Below are 19,072 nucleotides of genomic sequence, written 5' to 3'. Positions count from 1 at the left end.
AAAATAACTAAAAATAATACAACAAAATAATAAAATATAATAAATAAAAAAGATAAGTTACAATAAAATTAATTAAAAAATACAAATAATGTCAAATAAAAATTCCACAACAACTTTTAACCAATACCACCACCACTTTGCCACAGCAACGTGTGGCCGGGCACAGCTAGTAATAATATAATAATAATAACTTTATTTTTATACCCAGCCCCATCTTCCCGAAGGGACTCGGGGCGGCTTACATGGGGTCTGGCCCGATAAAACAAACAAATAACAGTAGCAGGCAATAAAACAATTATCCCAGTAAAAAAACATCAACATCAATAAAAACAATCATTAAAATCAACAAGCAGGACACAGTGTTAAAAACAGGAGACTAAAGTTGTTATTGTTATTATTATGAATGCTAGGAATTGAAAGCCCAAACACCCATAGTTCAAAGATGCCTGAATAAAGATCTAGGTGTTGAAACTATATCTTCAAAAGCCATCTTGTGATTCTGAAGCTGAAGCAATATGTTTATATCACAAACCCAAAAAGGTGTTACAGAGCAGTAAAGCACCAAATAGAAACTCCGCAATTTAAGGTGTACACAAAGTCAGAAACAAAGCAAAGCAAATTACTTTTCCTGGGCTATAACTCAGGCCCAGCATCATGAGGAAGAATGTGATCTCCATTTTGAGATAAAACTACTCTTGAATGGGTTGAGGCTGCAAAGAAGTCTCTTGCCTCCTTGAAGATTTGATTCCAGGGGAGACTCCCTTCTGCTTCAGGCATTAAGCAGCCACTTTGACCAACTGCAAAGGATTCCAGGAGGAGAGCCAAAACTGCAAGGGGTACCCAAGCAGCAACTGCTACAGAAATAATAATAATCCCCTCCTTTCAATCCCTTTTCAGCTCAAGTCTCAAAGCTGTGATTTATTATCGTAATTATAATAGTTTATTTTACATTCTTACATTTCTTTACAATCTGCTTTCCCTGCAAATAACTTTTGGGGAGGAACAGAGGATTCTGGGAGAAGCTGCAGTAATTTCTTTGATAATTCAGATTATCAAAGCAGATAATAATAATATTACTATAATCTTTATTTATATGCCGCTACATCTCCCACAGTGGGGTGTAGTGGCTTCCAATGTGTTAAGAATAAAATACAAAACCAAACAATAGTCAAACATATAAAACATTTTAAGCAAACAAGATAAAAGATCAATAGGCACTTAAAACAAGATACATTATTGTACTGTCCTCTCATATCTTATTACAGTAGAGTCTCACTTATCCAACGTTCTGGATTATCCAACGCATTTTTGTAGTCAATGTTTTCAATACATCGTGATATTTTGGTGCTAAATTCGTAAATACAGTAATTACTACATAGCATTACTGCGTATTGAACTACTTTTTCTGTCAAATTTGTTGTATGACATGATGTTTTGGTGCTTAATTTGTAAAATCATAACCTAATTTGATGTTTAATACGCTTTTCCTTAATCCCTCCTTATTATCCAATGTTGGATATTCGCTTATCCAACATTCTGCTGGCCCGTTTATGTTGGATAAGTGAGACTTTACTGTATCTGCTTTTAACTGCTTTATCTGAGGCCCCTTCCACATGGCGCTGTATAAAATCCACATTGAATTGCATTATATTGCAGTGTGGACTCAGATATTCCAGTTCAAAGCAGATATTATGGATTACCTGCCTGGATGTTCTGGGTTAAATGGCTGTGTTGGAAGAGCCCTGAGGCTACACTGCCATATAATCCAGACCAAGGCAGACAATCTGGATTTTATACGGCAGTGCAGAAGGGGCCTATATTGCCTTTATATCCCAGGATCTGATCCCTGCTTTGAACTGGATGATGCAAGTCTCTACTGCCAGATAATCTGGGATAAGCAAATAATCTGGGATCGGATTCTGGGATCTTGTGAGAACACAGGGCTTTCTAGCGAGAAGAAAGGGAGAAGAGAATGAAGAGAGTGGAAAGAATACAGAGAGAGACACATTGGACTCTTGGGGAGGCGCATGGGCTTCTGGGAGAAGTTGCAGAGGACTGTTGAAGAGAGGAAAGGGATTTTGGAGGGAACTTCTCTTCCTTCCCTCTTCTCTTTCTCCCTGCCTTCTTCTGTTCCTCCCTTCCTCCTCCTCTTCCTCGCTCCCTCCTTCCCCCCTTCTCTTCCCCTCTCTCCCCCTCCTTTCCCCTTCCTTCTTTATTTCCTCTCTCTCTCCTTCCCTTCTTTTCCTCCTGCCTTTCCTCCCTTCTTCTTCTCTCTCCGTTTTCCTTCCGTCTTCCACTCTCTTCCTCCCTTCCTTTCCTTCCCTCCTTCCTGCCTTCTTTTCTCCTCTCCCTTCCTTTCTCACCATCACTTTCTCTCTTCCTTCCTTCCTCCTTCCCTCCCTCATCCTTTCTCCCTCCTTCCCTTCTTCTTTTCCTCCTGACTTCCCTCCCTTCTTCCTTCCTCCCTTTCTTTCCTTCCTCTCTCCCTTCCCTCCTTTCTGCCTTCTTTTCTCCTCTCCCTGCCTCTCTCACCATCACTTTCTCTCTTCCTTCCTTCCTCCTTCCCTCCCTCATCCTTTCTCCCTCCTTCCCTTCTTCTTTTCCTCCTGACTTCCCTCCCTTCTTCCTTCCTCCCTTTCTTTCCTTCCTCTCTCCCTTCCCTCCTTTCTGCCTTCTTTTCTCCTCTCCCTGCCTTTCTCACCATCACTTTCTCTCTTCCTTCCTTCCTCCTTCCCTCCCTCATCCTTTCTCCCTCCTTCCCTTCTTCTTTTCCTCCTGACTTCCCTCCCTTCTTCCTTCCTCCCTTTCTTTCCTTCCTCTCTCCCTTCCCTCCTTTCTGCCTTCTTTTCTCCTCTCCCTGCCTTTCTCACCATCACTTTCTCTCTTCCTTCCTTCCTCCTTCCCTCCCTCATCCTTTCTCCCTCCTTCCCTTCTTCTTTTCCTCCTGACTTCCCTCCCTTCTTCCTTCCTCCCTTTCTTTCCTTCCTCTCTCCCTTCCCTCCTTTCTGCCTTCTTTTCTCCTCTCCCTGCCTTTCTCACCATCACTTTCTCTCTTCCTTCCTTCCTCCTTCCCTCCCTCATCCTTTCTCCCTCCTTCCCTTCTTCTTTTCCTCCTGACTTCCCTCCCTTCTTCCTTCCTCCCTTTCTTTCCTTCCTCTCTCCCTTCCCTCCTTTCTGCCTTCTTTTCTCCTCTCCCTGCCTTTCTCACCATCACTTTCTCTCTTCCTTCCTTCCTCCTTCCCTCCCTCATCCTTTCTCCCTCCTTCCCTTCTTCTTTTCCTCCTGACTTCCCTCCCTTCTTCCTTCCTCCCTTTCTTTCCTTCCTCTCTCCCTTCCCTCCTTTCTGCCTTCTTTTCTCCTCTCCCTGCCTTTCTCACCATCACTTTCTCTCTTCCTTCCTTCCTCCTTCCCTCCCTCATCCTTTCTCCCTCCTTCCCTTCTTCTTTTCCTCCTGACTTCCCTCCCTTCTTCCTTCCTCCCTTTCTTTCCTTCCTCTCTCCCTTCCCTCCTTTCTGCCTTCTTTTCTCCTCTCCCTGCCTTTCTCACCATCACTTTCTCTCTTCCTTCCTTCCTCCTTCCCTCCCTCATCCTTTCTCCCTCCTTCCCTTCTTTTCCTCCTGACTTCCCTCCCTTCTTCCTTCCTCCCTTTCTTTCCTTCCTCTCTCCCTTCCCTCCTTTCTGCCTTCTTTTCTCCTCTCCCTGCCTTTCTCACCATCACTTTCTCTCTTCCTTCCTTCCTCCTTCCCTCCCTCATCCTTTCTCCCTCCTTCCCTTCTTCTTTTCCTCCTGACTTCCCTCCCTTCTTCCTCCCTCCCTTTCTTTCCTTCCTCTCTCCCTTCCCTCCTTTCTGCCTTCTTTTCTCCTCTCCCTGCCTCTCTCACCATCACTTTCTCTCTTCCTTCCTTCCTCCTTCCCTCCCTCATCCTTTCTCCCTCCTTCCCTTCTTCTTTTCCTCCTGACTTCCCTCCCTTCTTCCTTCCTCCCTTTCTTTCCTTCCTCTCTCCCTTCCCTCCTTTCTGCCTTCTTTTCTCCTCTCCCTGCCTCTCTCACCATCACTTTTCTCTCTTCCTTCCTTCCTTCCTCTTTCCCTCCCTCATCCTTTCTCTCTCCTTCCCTTCTTTTCCTCCTGCCTTTCCTCCCTTCCTCTCTTCCTCCCTCCCTCTCATCCCTCATCCTCTCTCCTTTCCTTTCTCTCTTCCTCCCTTCTTTCCTCCCTTTCTTCCTTCTCCAAAATACCCGCTTCTCCTGGAGGCTACCAACCCTCCGATGAACTTAATACACCAATGGCTCGTTATGAGTCGAGGGGAAACAGGCGACAAAACACCCGGGGGTGGGTGGGTGTCGGCCTAGGCCAGGCCTGGCCAAACTTGAGCCCTCCGGGTGTTTTGAACTGCAACTCCCACCATTCCTCACAGCTTCAGGCTCCTTCCTTTTCCCCCTCAGCCGCTTAAGCGGCTGAGGGGGAAAAGGAAGGAGCCTGAAGCTGTGAGGAATGGTGGGAGTTGCAGTTCAAAACACCTGGAAGAAAGGCCCAAGCCGTGCCAGGCCTGGCCTAAGCCCAGCCCCGCGTGAGGCCTACTCCTGCGTACCTGCTCCCGGGCGCGCCTCTCGGCCTCGGCCTCTCTCTGGAGCCGCTCGGCCCTCTCGTCGGCCTCGTCGGCGTGCTGCTGCAGCACCTGGATCTTGCGCTTCACCGCCTCGATGGTCGTGGCTCCCGCCATGGCCGCCACAAGGAGACAGAATGAGGGGAAGAAGAAGCAGGAGCCCGTCCGCGCCCTTCTCCGCCCCGCCCTGAAATACCGGAGCCCGCCCTGGTGGCGTCACTCGGGGCCCAGGACCCGGATGCTGCTCCCTCACACCCTCAATCACTCACTACTACCAGGCCAGGCCCCGCGGTTGCCATGGAAACGGGAGTAGGCCGCCATTTCCCTCCACTCTTCAGCAACTTTCTGAGGCAACTTTCCCACATAGAGTATTATTTCTATAGGGGATTCCCATATGTATATACATATATATACTTCAAAACACACAAAGGACAGATGGATGGGGATACACTGAAGCCAGCAGAAGGATTCTCTGCCTCAAGGAGGCCCAAAAAAGGTAGGCCTCAGTTGGCAAGGCCTGACTAGGCCTCACAGCCTGCCACAAGTCAACAACAACTACTAACTGTTTGTGCATATATATTGATAATAATATTACAATGTAATACGAAATAATACTAACAATAATACAATATAATAATATTAATTATAAATTATATATTACACGTAATATTACTAATACAGTAGAGTCTCTCTTATCCAACATAAACGGGCCAACAGAACGTTGGATAAGCGAATATGTTGGATAGTAAGGAGGAATTAAGGAAAATGTGTTGTCGAAGGCTTTCATGGCTGGGATCACAGGGTTGTTTCATGCCTCACAACCTCTGAGGATGCCAGCCATAAATGTGGGTGAAACGTCAGGAGAGAATACTTCTGGAACATGGCCATACAGCCCGAAAGACATACAACAACCCGATTAAGGAAAAGCCTATTAAACATCAAATTAGGTTATGATTTTACAAATTAAGCATCAAAACATCATGTTATACAACAAATTTGACAGAAAAAGTAGTTCAATACGTAGTAATGTTATATTGTAATTACTGTATTTACGAATTTAGCACCAAAATAGCATGATGTATTGAAAACATTGACTACAAAAATGCGTTGGATAATCCAGAACGTTGGATAAGCGAGTGTTGAATAAGTGAGACTCTACTGTACTAACTATTTGTGCAGTTATGCATACATATATGTTGATAATAATATTATAATGTAATACGATATAATACTAATAATAACACAATATAATAATATTAATTATAAATTATATATTACACGTAATATTACTAATAATATGGCACTATAGTGCTATAGCCCAATATACAGTAGAGTCTCACTTATCCAACATAAACGGGCCGGCAGAACGTTGGATAAGCGAATATGTTAGATAATAAGGAGGGATTAAGGAAAAGCCTATTAAACATCAAATTAGGTTATGATTTTACAAATTAAGCACCAAAACATCATGTTATACAACAAATTTGACAGAAAAAGTAGTTCAATATGTAGTAATGTTATGTTGTAATTACTGTATTTACGAATTTAGCACTAAAATATCACGATATATTGAAAACATTGACTACAAAATGCGTTGGATAATCCAGAATGTTGGATAAGTGAGACTCTACTGTAGTAATATATAATGCTAGTATTGTGCTATTCTAATAATACAATATATTGTATGTGCATATGATATTGATAATATTATAATGTAATAGGATATATTACTAATAATATTACAGTATAGGACTATAGTCCAATATATATAATATGCCATGCTAATAATATAATATATTGTATGTATATATAATTTGTAAACCGCGTTGCGTCCCCTTTGGAGTAAGAAGGGATATAGATGTAGTAAGTAAATAAATGAATAGTCTTTTCTCAGCGTTGACTACAAGACAGCATTGGCATTAATCGCCAGGGAAAGCCAGCTCAAGATGTGTCCGCAGTGTGGAATGAATGCTGTTTGGTTGTCGAAGGCTTTTGTGGGTTGCTGTGAGGGAGACATAGTTTTAAAAGGGAGTTTCCAGTAACTATAAGTCCCATATGTGTCCTTCCTCACTCTTTCCACTGGAAGGGGGCTCCTGCTTTTGACTTTGGACTAATAGGAGTACTTTTTGCATCTTTGCCCCTTCAGCTGTGAATTTTTCGGGCCGCCTGGCCAATATGTTCCAGCAGCATTCTCTCCTGGTGTTTTTTTAAATATTGTTATTATTATTATTATTATTATTATTATTATTATTTGAGAAAAATTTACAATTATATAAACATATTCTATACATTTCCCCCTCTTTTATTTACATTCATTCCTGTGCTCCCCTTCCCCAGAGCCATCTCTTCTTCTGTAGTCCCACCAAAAGTTCAATAATTCTTTTGGAGGTAAATTCCCATCTTCTTTTTCCAATAATTTTTCTAGAAATTTTCTCCAAATACTTTCAAAATCATTTTTTCCATAATCCCTTCTTTACTTTTAAATTTGATGTTAGCTTGTCACTCAGTGCCATTCGCCAAACTTCTTTATACGATTCATTAATTTGTATTTTCATTTCTCCTTTCCAATATTTTGCAATTAGTAATCTAGCTGCTGTTAATAGCATGTCTATTAAATTTTTTCCCCTCTTATCTTTCTCATCCTATTTTTGAATTAAAAGTAATATTTCCACTGGATTCCTTCTATTCATAATATTTTCTATTTCCCTTATGACCAATTCCCAAAAACCCTTTACATTTTTACAATCCCACCACATATGCATGTAGGTTCCAATTTCCTGGCACCCTCGCCAGCATTTTTCATTATTATTCTTATTCATAATATTTAGCCTTCTTGGTGTTAAATACCACTTCCACATTAGTTTATAATAATTTTCTTTTATTCTAATTTACATGTTTTTAGTTGTCTTGTTCTCCGTATCTCCTCCCATTCTTTTTCCGTTCTCTCCTGATGTTATTATTTACCCAATGTGATCTTAAATGAATCTATTGCACTTTATTTATTTAAAATTTGTAACTCATAATGTGCACCTTGCTTATCCGCTATTGCAACCTCATTGTTTTTAATTTGATGTTTTAATACCGCATTGTGTTTTTTTTGGCTGCTGTGTATATATTATTATTATTGGTTTTTATTATTGTTCTTTGATGTTTCATATTTTATTTTATCATTGTTTTGTATCTGATTTTGCTGTAAGCCGCCCCGAGTCCCCTTCGGAAGAGATGGCGGCGGGATATAAATAAACTTATTATTATTATTATTATTATTATTATTATTATTATTATTATTATTTTGCCTGCATCTGTAGCTAATGGCATCCTCAGAGGTCTGTGAGAGAACACAGTCAAATTCCTCCCATGGGCATTGAAAGGTAAAAGGAAATGCTGCTGATTGCACATGACTAACCCAGGAAAACATTAGGGGTCTGGCTTCTCGTATCTTCTAGTGATCAGAGAAGAGGATTGGCATGTGAAAGGGCTGTGTGCGTGTGTCTCGGTGTGTGCGGCGTCTGTGCAAAAAGCAAGCGCTCACTGGAATGGAATGCCTCCCAGCCCTTCTCCTTCCCCCAGCAGAAGCCCCAGATGAGGTGAAATCGAGTTCTCATGCCCATATATGTACCTATCTGCTTTCCCAACCGTCTGAGGGTTTGTTTTAATGATAGGAGCAACCTATAGATTTGGGTGGGAAAGGACTGAGGAATTTGGAAGACCAAAGAGACTTTAATGACTGTTGAGACAGGGACAATGATGGATGGATGGATGGATGGGCGCAGGGACCAGGCCCAGGGTTAAAGGGCATCCTCGTGCATCCGCTTCCCACCAAGAGTGGGGAGAAACCAGGGCTATCACTGAGCCCAAAGGTTACCAAACTTTCCATGATGGGGGCAGTTTGAGTTTGGACATTTTCCCCTTACGCTCCTTTTGTCCTACAGTTGAGCCTTGTCTTGTTTCCTCCATGGGGTTCATCACAAACATCGCCATCTTAATTAGATTAATCTCTGTAGGTTTTCAAACAGAGGCTGAATGGCCATCTGTTGGGAAGGATTTGACTGTGTCCTCTCAGAATTACAGGTCTATGGCAAACATCCAATGCCATTATACAATAGACAGAGACAGATAATAAACAAACAGAGGCAGACCTCCCTCTTTCATTTCCAGCATCTGGAGGCAGTGTTACTTTATTTTTAATCTCTTGAGAGCATGGTTTAAACTAAGATGTTTTAAGGGAAAGTAGGTGTTTTTGGGCAACTGAAAAGAACAGGGTTGTTGTGTGTTTTCCGGGCTGTATGGCCATATTCCAGAAGTATTCTCTCCTGATGTTTTGCCCACATCTGTGGCAGGCATCCTCAGAGGTCGTGAGGTATATGAACACCTTTGAAAATTTGCTATATGTATTTTTTCCTGCATTGGCATAATCCTCGTTCCTAACAGTTCAAAGAAATATCTAGGTATATCAGTCTAACAGCTGAGAAACCTAATTGCCTTGCATGAATAGTAGTGGATATTTACCACTAAGGAAGGAGAAGGCTGACTCAAGGGAGTTTTTAACTCTTCTCAGGAAGATCATACCTTACAAAAGGTTACGATCTCTAACAAGGTCATGTATTTCCATGATAACAAGGTGAAGACCTGGCTTTGTGAACAAGCGTTTAATGAATGAATTATGTTGGCTTAGACTCGGTCCGGATTAAGGTTTTTGTGGACGAATGGTTTAAGTATTTTTAGTGTACTGTTTTAAATGTATTTATTGTATTATGCTAAATTGATTGTTTTAATTGCCTATGTTTTATTTTTTGTACTATATATGGCATTGAATTTTGCTAGATTGTGAGCTGCCCTGAGTCCCTTCGGGTGAGAAGGGCGGCATAGAAATGATGGAAATAAATAAAGAAATAAAAGCCACCCTGACCCTTGACACCTGTGCCAGGCATTGCTATGGGGGGCCTGGTGTTTCTTCCTTGGCCTATCTCCCCCTGGCATGCCTTCTTTCCCTCAGCCTATGATTCAGCAGGACATGAATAAGTCTGTGGGGCTCCTGACCATCTGGAGTGCCCGGCTCGGAGGAAATGACTTTGCGGAATCCTCTCCGCAAAGCCCTTGGCATCTGTCACCCTGCACTTCACATCTTCCAGTGGTCTTTGGCATTAGCGCCTGGGCGCGAGACATTCCTTGGCGTCTAGGGTTACTCTCGCCTCCTTAAAGACTCAGAGGAGGGCTTGAAGGAGGGCCGAGGTGCTCAAAGCGGGCAGCTAAGGTTTCTCTCGCCTCGCCTCTCTTCCTCCCGGCCAGCCATCGCGGCCAATTTAAGAGACCCTTGAAGATCTATCTCTTCCGGCAGGCCTACCCAGCCAAATTGAACCATTCGTTTTAAACTTGGGTCTTCTATTTACTGTGTTTTCATCTTTGTCCTGTCTATTTTAATCTAATGATTTTATCTTATACTAGCTGTGCCCGGCCACGCGTTGCTGTGGTGAAGTATGGTGGTATGGGAAATAATGTATTGAGGAATTGGTGGTAGTTAAGGTAAAGGGTAAAGGTTTTCCCCTGACATTAAGTCCATTATAAATGGGTTATATAGCTGTGTGGAAGGGCCTTGAGTCTACACTGCCATATAATCCAGTTCAAATCAGACAATCTGTATTTTATAGGCAGTGTGGAAGAAGCCTAAGTGAGGCCTAACTCTGCCTGTCCCCTGGGATGAGTGGGTTGCTAGGAGGCCAAGTGGGCAGAGCTTAGCCTTAGTGTTTTATTGTACAATGTTTTATGCTGATTTTATATTGGAAACCGCCCTGAGTCCCTTTCGGGAGAGAGGGCGGTATACAAATAAACTTTTACTTACTTACTTACTAGCCTTCTAACTGGCAGCAATTGGATAAAAACAATTCTTCCTCTCCCTCTAATTAGGACTTTATTTTTATTTTATTTTTGTTGAATGAACGTAGAGGCATGGATGAGGGATTGTGCTGGCAAGTTTAGTGTTTCTGGGATGTGTAGTTTTGTTGTTTTGTCCTAGGCCGAAATTTCATTACCCTTTTATATATATAAGATTGCTTCTATCGCTCCCCCCCCCCCCCCCCCCCACCTTTGAAGTTGACTGAATGGCATTGGTGGTTGTTTGATATTATTACTGTTGTAGAAAACTTTGTTTTAACTTCTGTTTTATTATCTTCTTGTGTTTTAAACTGTGTATATTGTTAATGTATTTGCGCTGTTACTTTTGTAACATTGTGAGCCGCCCCGAGTCCCCACAGGGAGATGGTGGCGGGGTATAAATAAAGTTTTATTATTATTATTTTATTATGACACAGCAAACAAGATAGAAATGCTGGATTTTGTATCACAAAATCACAAGTCGAACACTTCCCAAGTGTCTAGGACTGTGTGATGTATTTTTGGATGATGCGCGCAGATATTATTATTATTATTATTATTATTATTATTATTATTATTATTATTTTCGTGTCAGGAGCAACTGGAGTTGCTTCTGGAGTGAGAGAATTGGCCGTCTGCAAGGATGTTGCCCAGGAGACGCCCGGATGTTTTGATGTTTTTACCATCCTTGTGGGAGGCTTCTCTCATGTCCCCGCATGGAGCTGGAGCTGATAGAGGGAGCTCATCCACACTCTCCCCGGGTGGGATTCGAACCTGGCAGCTTTCAGGTCAGCAACCCAACCTTCAAGTCACTTAGTCCACTACGCCCTCTGGGGGCTCCATTATTATTATTATTATTATTATTATTATTATTATTATTATTATTATATCCCGCCCTGTCTCCCCATGTATTCAGCCCCTGGTGTGAAAGTGAGGAGAGAAAAAAGGCTTCCTCTGAAAACCCTTCTTGGTTTCCTGGTTAGTTTGGCTCGATGCGGTTTGACTGCAGGTCTCAGCATCCCTCGTTCCCACATCAAAGTGCATTATGTCTATAGCTAGCCAAGGTATTGCCACACGTGAGCAGGACACTTCTTAAACCTGACAGTGAAAGGAAAATAATAACACACTAGACAACCACTGATTTGCTCTCCTTTCCCAATGGCCAAAATCTTCAGCCGGAGGCAGTGACCTCACACAGAAACTATATGTTGCTTAGACTTGGAACTGAAGCTGTTCAGTAATTCCTTTTCAAAGTAACCTTCCGAGCTTTCACCTGCCCAAAACCAGATCTGAACAAAAGTCCTTTGGGGGACTACAGCTCCCACAATCCTCATTGGAAGGAAGGAATTCTGAACTCTGCGAACGACAGCGGTGATGCTCCGCTCCACTCTGGTTCCTGTGCCCGTCAAATGTTTTCGGGGTGATCACTCTGGACAGATAATCCCCTCCAAATGCCAGGCGACAGCTGGGCCGGGCGCTGACAGCCCTGATGGGCTTGACCGATGGGCCGGCCAGGCCTCTTCTGCAGGGAAACCCAACCCCATTGTTTTCCTGGAGACTGCCACCAACAATACGGGGAGAGTGGCCCCGGAGAAAGGGAGCACAACCCTGGCATTCCTTTCCCGCTCGTCCCTGGACACTTTGGGGACAAAGGCAAGTCCGCCGGGGTCTCCGCTCATCCCAAAGCTCAAGTGACTCAGAGTTTCCTTGGGCTACGAATGCCCTGCGTTTCCAATTATGAGAGAATCTGCTTTTAAGGGAAAGACTTGAGGGCTTCAACAAGGACAGAGATGCTGTGCATTTTGGAAATGGAACGCCCGCCCTTTATTAATAGGAAGATAAATGCAAAACATGGCCTTACTATGAGTCGAGCCGTTTGCCCATCTAGTTCCATGTCCTCTGGATCTAGGGCAGGCCATTCCTGTCTCTCTAAAGCACGCAAATTGTGAGAGTTGAAGTCCAAAACACCTGGAGGGCCCAAGTTTGCCCAGGCCTGTTCTAAAGCCTAAAGGCACTACATTCTCCCCTCCTGATGATTTTGACAAACTAGCACTTTGGCCCAGGTTTTTTCTAGATTTTATCCAAGATTTTGCCTTTTGTCCTTGAATGTGATTTTCATGACTTGTTTTTATTGTTATTATCTGTTTTATTGCTTTGTTTTATTGTTGTGTACTGGGCTTGGCCCCATGTAAGCCGCTCCGAGTCCCTTCGGGGAGATGGGGCGGGGTATAAAAATAAAATTATTATTATTATTATTATTATTATTATTCCCACTGATTTTGAGTCAGCTCGATCCACAACTATCAGGTGGTCTCGGCCCTGTTTTCCTTTGGTTTCCACATTCCTTTCATTGCAAATGAAACATAGATAATTGTAAATATCTAGACTCTTATATTTGCCTTTTGGGCCATTTTCTCAGTCCCTTTATCCCTTTTGTCTCAAAGGCCTCACCGAATCAGATTTAGCTTTAAGAATGTTTGTCTAGGTCAGTGGTTCTCAACCTGTGGTCCCCATATGTATTTGGCCTACAACTTCCAGAAATCCCAACCAGTTTACTAGCTGTTAGGATTTCTGGGAGTTGAAAGCCAAAACATCTGGGGACCCCAGGTTGAGAACCACTGGTCTAGGTCAAGGCATTTGGAATTGTGAAGACAAAGCTTGCAACAAAGACAGACAAGCTTTCCCCAGAGAATTAGAGATAAGGTGCGCGAGAAATGATGTTATGGGAGGGATGAAGTCCTTTTTAAGTGGTTACTACCGGTACAATCCTTTGTGAGAGCAATGTTATAATCAGGTGAACAGCTATCTGTATTTATTTATTTATTTACTACATTTATATGCCGCTCTTCTCACCCCGAAGGGGACTCAGAGCGGCTTACAAATCAAATGTACATACAATATATTATTAGCATAGCACAATATAAGCATTAAATTACTATATTGTACTATATGGTAATATTATTAGTAATATTACATTTAATATATAATATATAATTAATATTATATTGTATTATTAATTAGTATATAATATTACATTATAATATTATTATCAATATTATAAGTACATGCAATATATTGTATATTTATAAATTATTGTATATTATATATCTATCTATATAAAAGGGTAATGAAATTTCGGCCTAGGACAAAACAACAAAACTACACATCCCAGAAACACTAAACTTGGCAGCACAACCCCTCATCCATGCCTCTACGTTCATACAACAAAAAGAAAAGAAAAATAAAGTCCTAATTAGAGGGAGAGGAAGAATTGTTTTTATCCAATTGCTGCCAGTTAGAAGGCTAAGCTCCGCCCACTTGATCTCCTAGCAACCCACTCAGCCCAGGGGACGGGCAGAGTTAGGCCTCACTTAGGCCTCTTCCACACTGTCTATAAAATACAGATTATCTGATTTGAACTGGATTATATGGCAGTGTAGACTCAAGGCCCTTCCACGCAGCCATATAACCTGTTTATAATGGACTTAATGTCAGGGAAAAACCTTTACCCTTTACCTTAACTACCACCAATTCCTCAAGACTTTATTTCCCATGCCACCATACTTGGCCATAGAAACGCGTGGCTGAGCACAGCTAGTATGTATATAAAATTAGCATAGCATGTTGCTATGGCACAGGAGACAAGATGGAACTATCTTCCTGGCTCTCCCCGTTGCTCTGGTCTTATTTGGTCCTATGTTCTCGGAATTCATGTATTCAAGTTTCAGAGTTTGTTCTTGCTTCTAGTTCCTGTGTGGCATAGGTTGCCTGCCTTGGATTCATGCTATCTTGTTTATGGATATCTCTGTGGATTGGAGACTGTTTTGGAAAGGATTTTGGACTCTTGGCTATATTGGAAATAACGTTCTGAACTTTGATTCTCTTTTTTGAATTTATATGCATGCATTTAAATAAACTTCTACTTTCTGGATTACCTGGAGAGAGTGTGGTGTTTGGTGCAAAGGTGTTTCAGGGCTCTAGTGCGTCAGTACCGACATCATGCTATAATCGTGGAAGAGCCTTTGGTCTGGAGAGCAGTTGAAATTGTGCAAAAATGCCCTGCAGGTTTGGTGGTGTTGCTCTAACCGCAACGTTTGCTGGAAGAGATAAGTCTATTTCTGGAAGGGGGGCACTTCCTTTTCTCTGCCCGTTGCCTCCCCACAGCTTCCGCTCCTCCTATCAAGGGGTCAGGACGCAGGGAGGGGACAGAGACCTTGCTTGGCCCGTTTAGCCATTTTCCTTCATTGCACATTGAGGAACCTACGTCCGAGAACCCACCTTATTTTATTTTAGCCCCTGAGATACAAAGGGAAGACTTTGAGGCCCCTTCTAAACTGCCATATAAAATCCAGATTGTCCGCTTTGAACTGGATTATATTAGTACACATTGCCATGTAATCCAGTTCAAAGCCAATAATATGGATTTTGTCTGGCAGTGTAGATGGGACCTCATATAATCCAGTTCAGGGTAGATCATATGGCCGCAGCATAGCACAGTGGGTTAACCACCAGCTACAGAAGATCTTGCTGACCGGGCGGGGTGAGCTGTGCCCGGCCACGCGTTGCTGTGGCGAAGTATGGTGGTATGGGAAATAAAGTATTGAGGAATTGGTGGTAGTTAAGGTAAAGGGTAAAGGGTTATATAGCTGTGTGGAAGGGCCTTGAGTCTACACTGCCATATAATCCAGTTCAAATCTTATAATCTGTATTTTATAGGCAGTGTGGAAGAGGCCTAAGTGAGGCCTAACTGTGCCTGTCCCCTGGGCTGAGTGGGTTGCTAGGACACCAAGTGGGCGGAGCTTAGCCTTCTAAGTGGCAGCAATTGGATAAAAACAATTATTTCTCTCCCTCTAATTAGGACTTTATTTTTCTTTTCTTTTTGGTGTATGAACGTAGAGGCGTGGATGAGGGGTTGTGCTGTCAATTTTCGAGGTTGTGGGGTGTTTAGTTTTGTTGTTTTGTCCTAGGCCGAAATTCCATTACCCTTTTATATATATAGATACTAGCTTTGCCCAGCCACGCGTTGCTGTGGCTTATGGGAATCCTTTGTTGGCCAGGTGGAATAGCAGTGAATAGCCTTGCAGCCTCAAAGCCTGGTCGTTTTCTGGAGTAGCTGGAGCTTTTTGTTGTATGAACGTAGAGGCGTGGATTGAGGGGTTGTGCTGCCAAGTTTAGTGTTTCTGGGATGTGTAGTTTTGTTGTTTTGTCCTAGGCCGAAATTTCATTACCCTTTATATATATATAGATATAATATTTATATATTTATAAATATTTTATAATCTGCTTTGATAATCTGGATTATATGGCAGTGTAGAAGGAGCCTGAGTTGCCTTGAATCTCATGTAAGAGAGGAAAGCGGGTTAATAATGACAATGGTACTACTACTAGTAGTACTAATAATAATCCTTTCCAAGGGACCAACCCAACATGGTCCAAGGAGGGACCAACTAAAATGTCAGGACACACAGCGTAAATGCTACGTACGTCCGCCGCCTTCTTCTCCGCCAACTCGAGCTTCTCCTGCGCATCTTTCAGGGCCTCCGAGTATTTGTCCAGTTCGTCTTCCGTCCCTTTCAGCTTCTTCTGCATGGCGGCCAGTTCGTCCTCCAGCTGGGAAAACGAAAGCGGGGTGAAAGGAGAGAGAAAGGAAGGCCTTGTTTAGCACTTGTTGTACCTTGGGGCATTTTGCCACGCTCCCCCATCCCTTAAACCTTAAACTTATGGTGGAGGTGTCACCCAAGCTTTGGGACACATGGGGGGCATTTCTATCCGACCGCGACCCTAAGTCTGAGCTGGGTTTTCTGACGTTGTAGAAGATGACCCAAACCACAGTTTTGAATCTGCACTGAGTCTTTTCTGTCTTGACAATCAATCCAGGTCTCTTAAACATGACAGATTAAATATTCGGATTAAATATTTTTGATCCAGGACAAATATTGAAATAATGAAAAACAAGGCCTTGTTCATTTTTGATATCCAATTCAAAATCAAATGACATATTTTTTGGGTTTTATTATTACTGATGGTTAATTGAAAAATGAAACAATGAGTGATACACGGATTCATATGGCCCTCGGTGTTTTGTAATTCTGAATAAGAGGGATCCCGTCGTCTCCTACTGCCTTGTTATTAGCAATGCTTTTTAAGTCCCATTCAACCTCACTCTCAACCACAGGTTGAGAACCACTGCTTTAGGCAGACACAGTTACTCCTCTCCTTCCTCACTTTGTTATGTTTTTATTTCTCTGGTTTATGTTACTATTTATGCACATCTGTACTATGTATGTACCATATATACTCAAGTATAAGTCGACCCAAATATAAGCCGAGGCACCTAATTTTTACCACAAAAAACTGGGAAAACATTGACTCCAGTATAAGCCAAGGATGAGAAATTTCAGAAATAAAAATAGATACCAATAAAATTACATTAATTGTGGCATCAGTAGGTTAAATGTTTTTGAATGTTTACATAAAGCTCAAATTTAAGATAAGACTGTCCAACTCTGATCAAATCATTATTCTCATCTTCTTCAATGTAAATGTGCTTATGCATCCTTTTAATAATAATAGAGTAAGATAATACATGTAATAATAATAATAATAATAATAATAATAATAATAATAATAATAATAAATACAGGAAAATAATACATATAATAATAATAATAAATACAGGAAAATAATACATGTAATAATAAATAGAGTAAAATAATAAATGCAATAATAATAATAAGATCAGAGTGAAATAATGGAAAATAATACATGTAATCAGAGGCGGTCCAACCATAATGCGAAATAGGCATTTGCTTGTGGCGCCATCGTCCCGGGGGCACCATCGTCCTGGGAGGAGGGCACCACTCTCCACCTCCTTCCTTCTCTTTCGGGCCTTCCGGCCAGCGCAGACCCACCTTCGCACCACGCAAGCCCACCTTTGGGGCCTTCAGAGATTGTGAGGTCTGTAGGAACTTGGAAGCTAGGTATGTGGGGTTTATATATCTGTAGAAGGTCCAGGGTGGGAGAAAGAACTTTTCTTTGAAGCAGGTGTGAATGTTGTAATTAATCACCTTGATTAGCATTTAATGGCCCTGTGGCTTCAAGGCCTGGCTTCTTCTTGCCTGGGAGAATCTTTTTTTGGGAGGAGTTAGCTGTCCCTGATTGTTTACTGTCTGGATTTCTTCTGTTTTCAGAGTGTTGTTCTTTATTTATTGTCCTGATTTTAGAGGTTTTTTTTTTAATACTGAGGGCTATCTGGGTTATCTAAGTCCACACTGCCCTATATCCCTGTTCAATGTTTAGTGCTAAATTTGCAAATATAGTAATTCCTACATAACATTACCATGTATTGAACTGCTTTTTCTATTGATTTGTTGTAAAACATGATGTTTTGGTGCTTAATTTTTAAAATCATAATGTAATTTGATGTTTTATAGACTTTTCCTTTATACTTCCTTATTATCCAACATTTTCGCTTATCCAACGCTTTTATTTTTCAGTGATTGGTTTGGGGGGGCGCCAAAATTCTGTTTGCCTACACTTGAAAAATATCTAGGGCCGGCTCTGCATGTAATAATAATAATAATAATAATAATAATAAATACAGGAAAATAATACATGTAATAATAAATAGAGTAAAATAATAAATGCAATAATAATAATAAGATCCGAGTGAAATAATAAATGTATTATTAATAATAAGAAAAATAGAGTAAAATAAATCTAATAGTAGCAACAATAATAGAGATAAATAATAAATGTAATAATACCAATAATAATAGAGAAAAATAATAAATGTACCATATATTCTCGAGTATAAGCTGACCCAAATATAAGCCAACCAGGACCCTCACCCGAGTATAAGCTGAGGTGGGCTTTTTCAGGCTGAAAAACTAGGCTTATACTCGAGTATATACAGTACTTAGGATGTGTATTTTTATATTTTAATTATGTTGACTGGGCTCGACCCCATGTAAGCCGCCCTAAGTCCCTTCGGGGAAATGGAGGTGGGGTACAAAAATTAAGTTATTGTTGTCATTATTATTCCTCTCCTCCCTGCAGAGTAGATCTCAATGCCTTTGCAATGCCTTTATGCAGACACAGAACGACTCCCCTGCTCCTCACCTGCTTGCTCCTCTCCTCCGCCTGCTTCTGCTCGGCCTCGGCCTGCTCTGCCCGGTCCAGGGCATTCTCCTTGTCCAGCTTCAGCATCTGCATCTTCTTCTTGATGGCCTCCATGGCGGTGGTGGTGGGGCGAGGGGCCGGAGCTGCGCAGGGAGGCTGGGGGTCTCTGGCTCTGGCCGCGGTCTCCCTCCGCTCGGAGCCGGGATGGGGCTTTTATGCCTGGCACCCCTCCTGGCCCGACGGCCCTGGCACTGACCGAGGGCAGCGTGGGAGACGTGGGCCCTGGCCATATTTGGCCTCCCCAGGGGACAGCTGGGCACCAGGAATAGAAAGGCTACCGGCAGGCAGGGAGGGGGCCTCTTCTCTTTTGTTCACCCACCCGGCCCTTGTCTTTTCACGGCCCGGCAGGTGCAAGAAGGCCCAGGAGGGGAGGGCATCATGCCAGGGCCTTGTCCTCACGACGGCCGGGTCAGCGG

General features: G+C 42.3%; 1 protein-coding gene across 14 annotated transcripts in view; it reads right to left on the bottom strand.

Annotated features, from left to right (window-relative positions):
• tpm3 (tropomyosin 3) overlaps positions 1 to 18,784 on the bottom strand; it is a 74,743-nt gene extending 55,959 nt beyond the window's left edge. For 3 of the 14 annotated variants that reach the window (XR_010001254.1, XM_062964991.1, XM_062964990.1), the window contains exons 1-2: positions 18,597 to 18,780; positions 15,960 to 16,085 (exon numbers count right to left, since the gene is read on the bottom strand). Coding sequence is in view for 10 of the 14 variants with exons in the window: in XM_062964991.1 (XP_062821061.1) it covers positions 15,960 to 16,085; positions 18,597 to 18,710 (240 nt within the window). In the remaining 4 variants the exon portion in view is untranslated. Of the gene's footprint in view, positions 1 to 4,589; positions 4,819 to 15,959; positions 16,086 to 18,596 lie in introns of those variants that run through there. The other 11 variants (XR_010001257.1, XM_062964993.1, XM_062964996.1 and 8 more) reach the window with 8 other exon arrangements.
• Between the last annotated feature and the right edge of the window lie 288 nt (positions 18,785 to 19,072).

The sequence above is a fragment of the Anolis carolinensis genome, unplaced genomic scaffold (assembly GCF_035594765.1).
Source record: "Anolis carolinensis isolate JA03-04 unplaced genomic scaffold, rAnoCar3.1.pri scaffold_14, whole genome shotgun sequence".
In the NCBI taxonomy this organism is placed as follows: domain Eukaryota; kingdom Metazoa; phylum Chordata; class Lepidosauria; order Squamata; family Dactyloidae; genus Anolis; species Anolis carolinensis.
The sequence above is the reverse complement of the archived record's forward strand: the minus strand, read 5'-3'. Positions and strand labels throughout refer to the sequence as shown.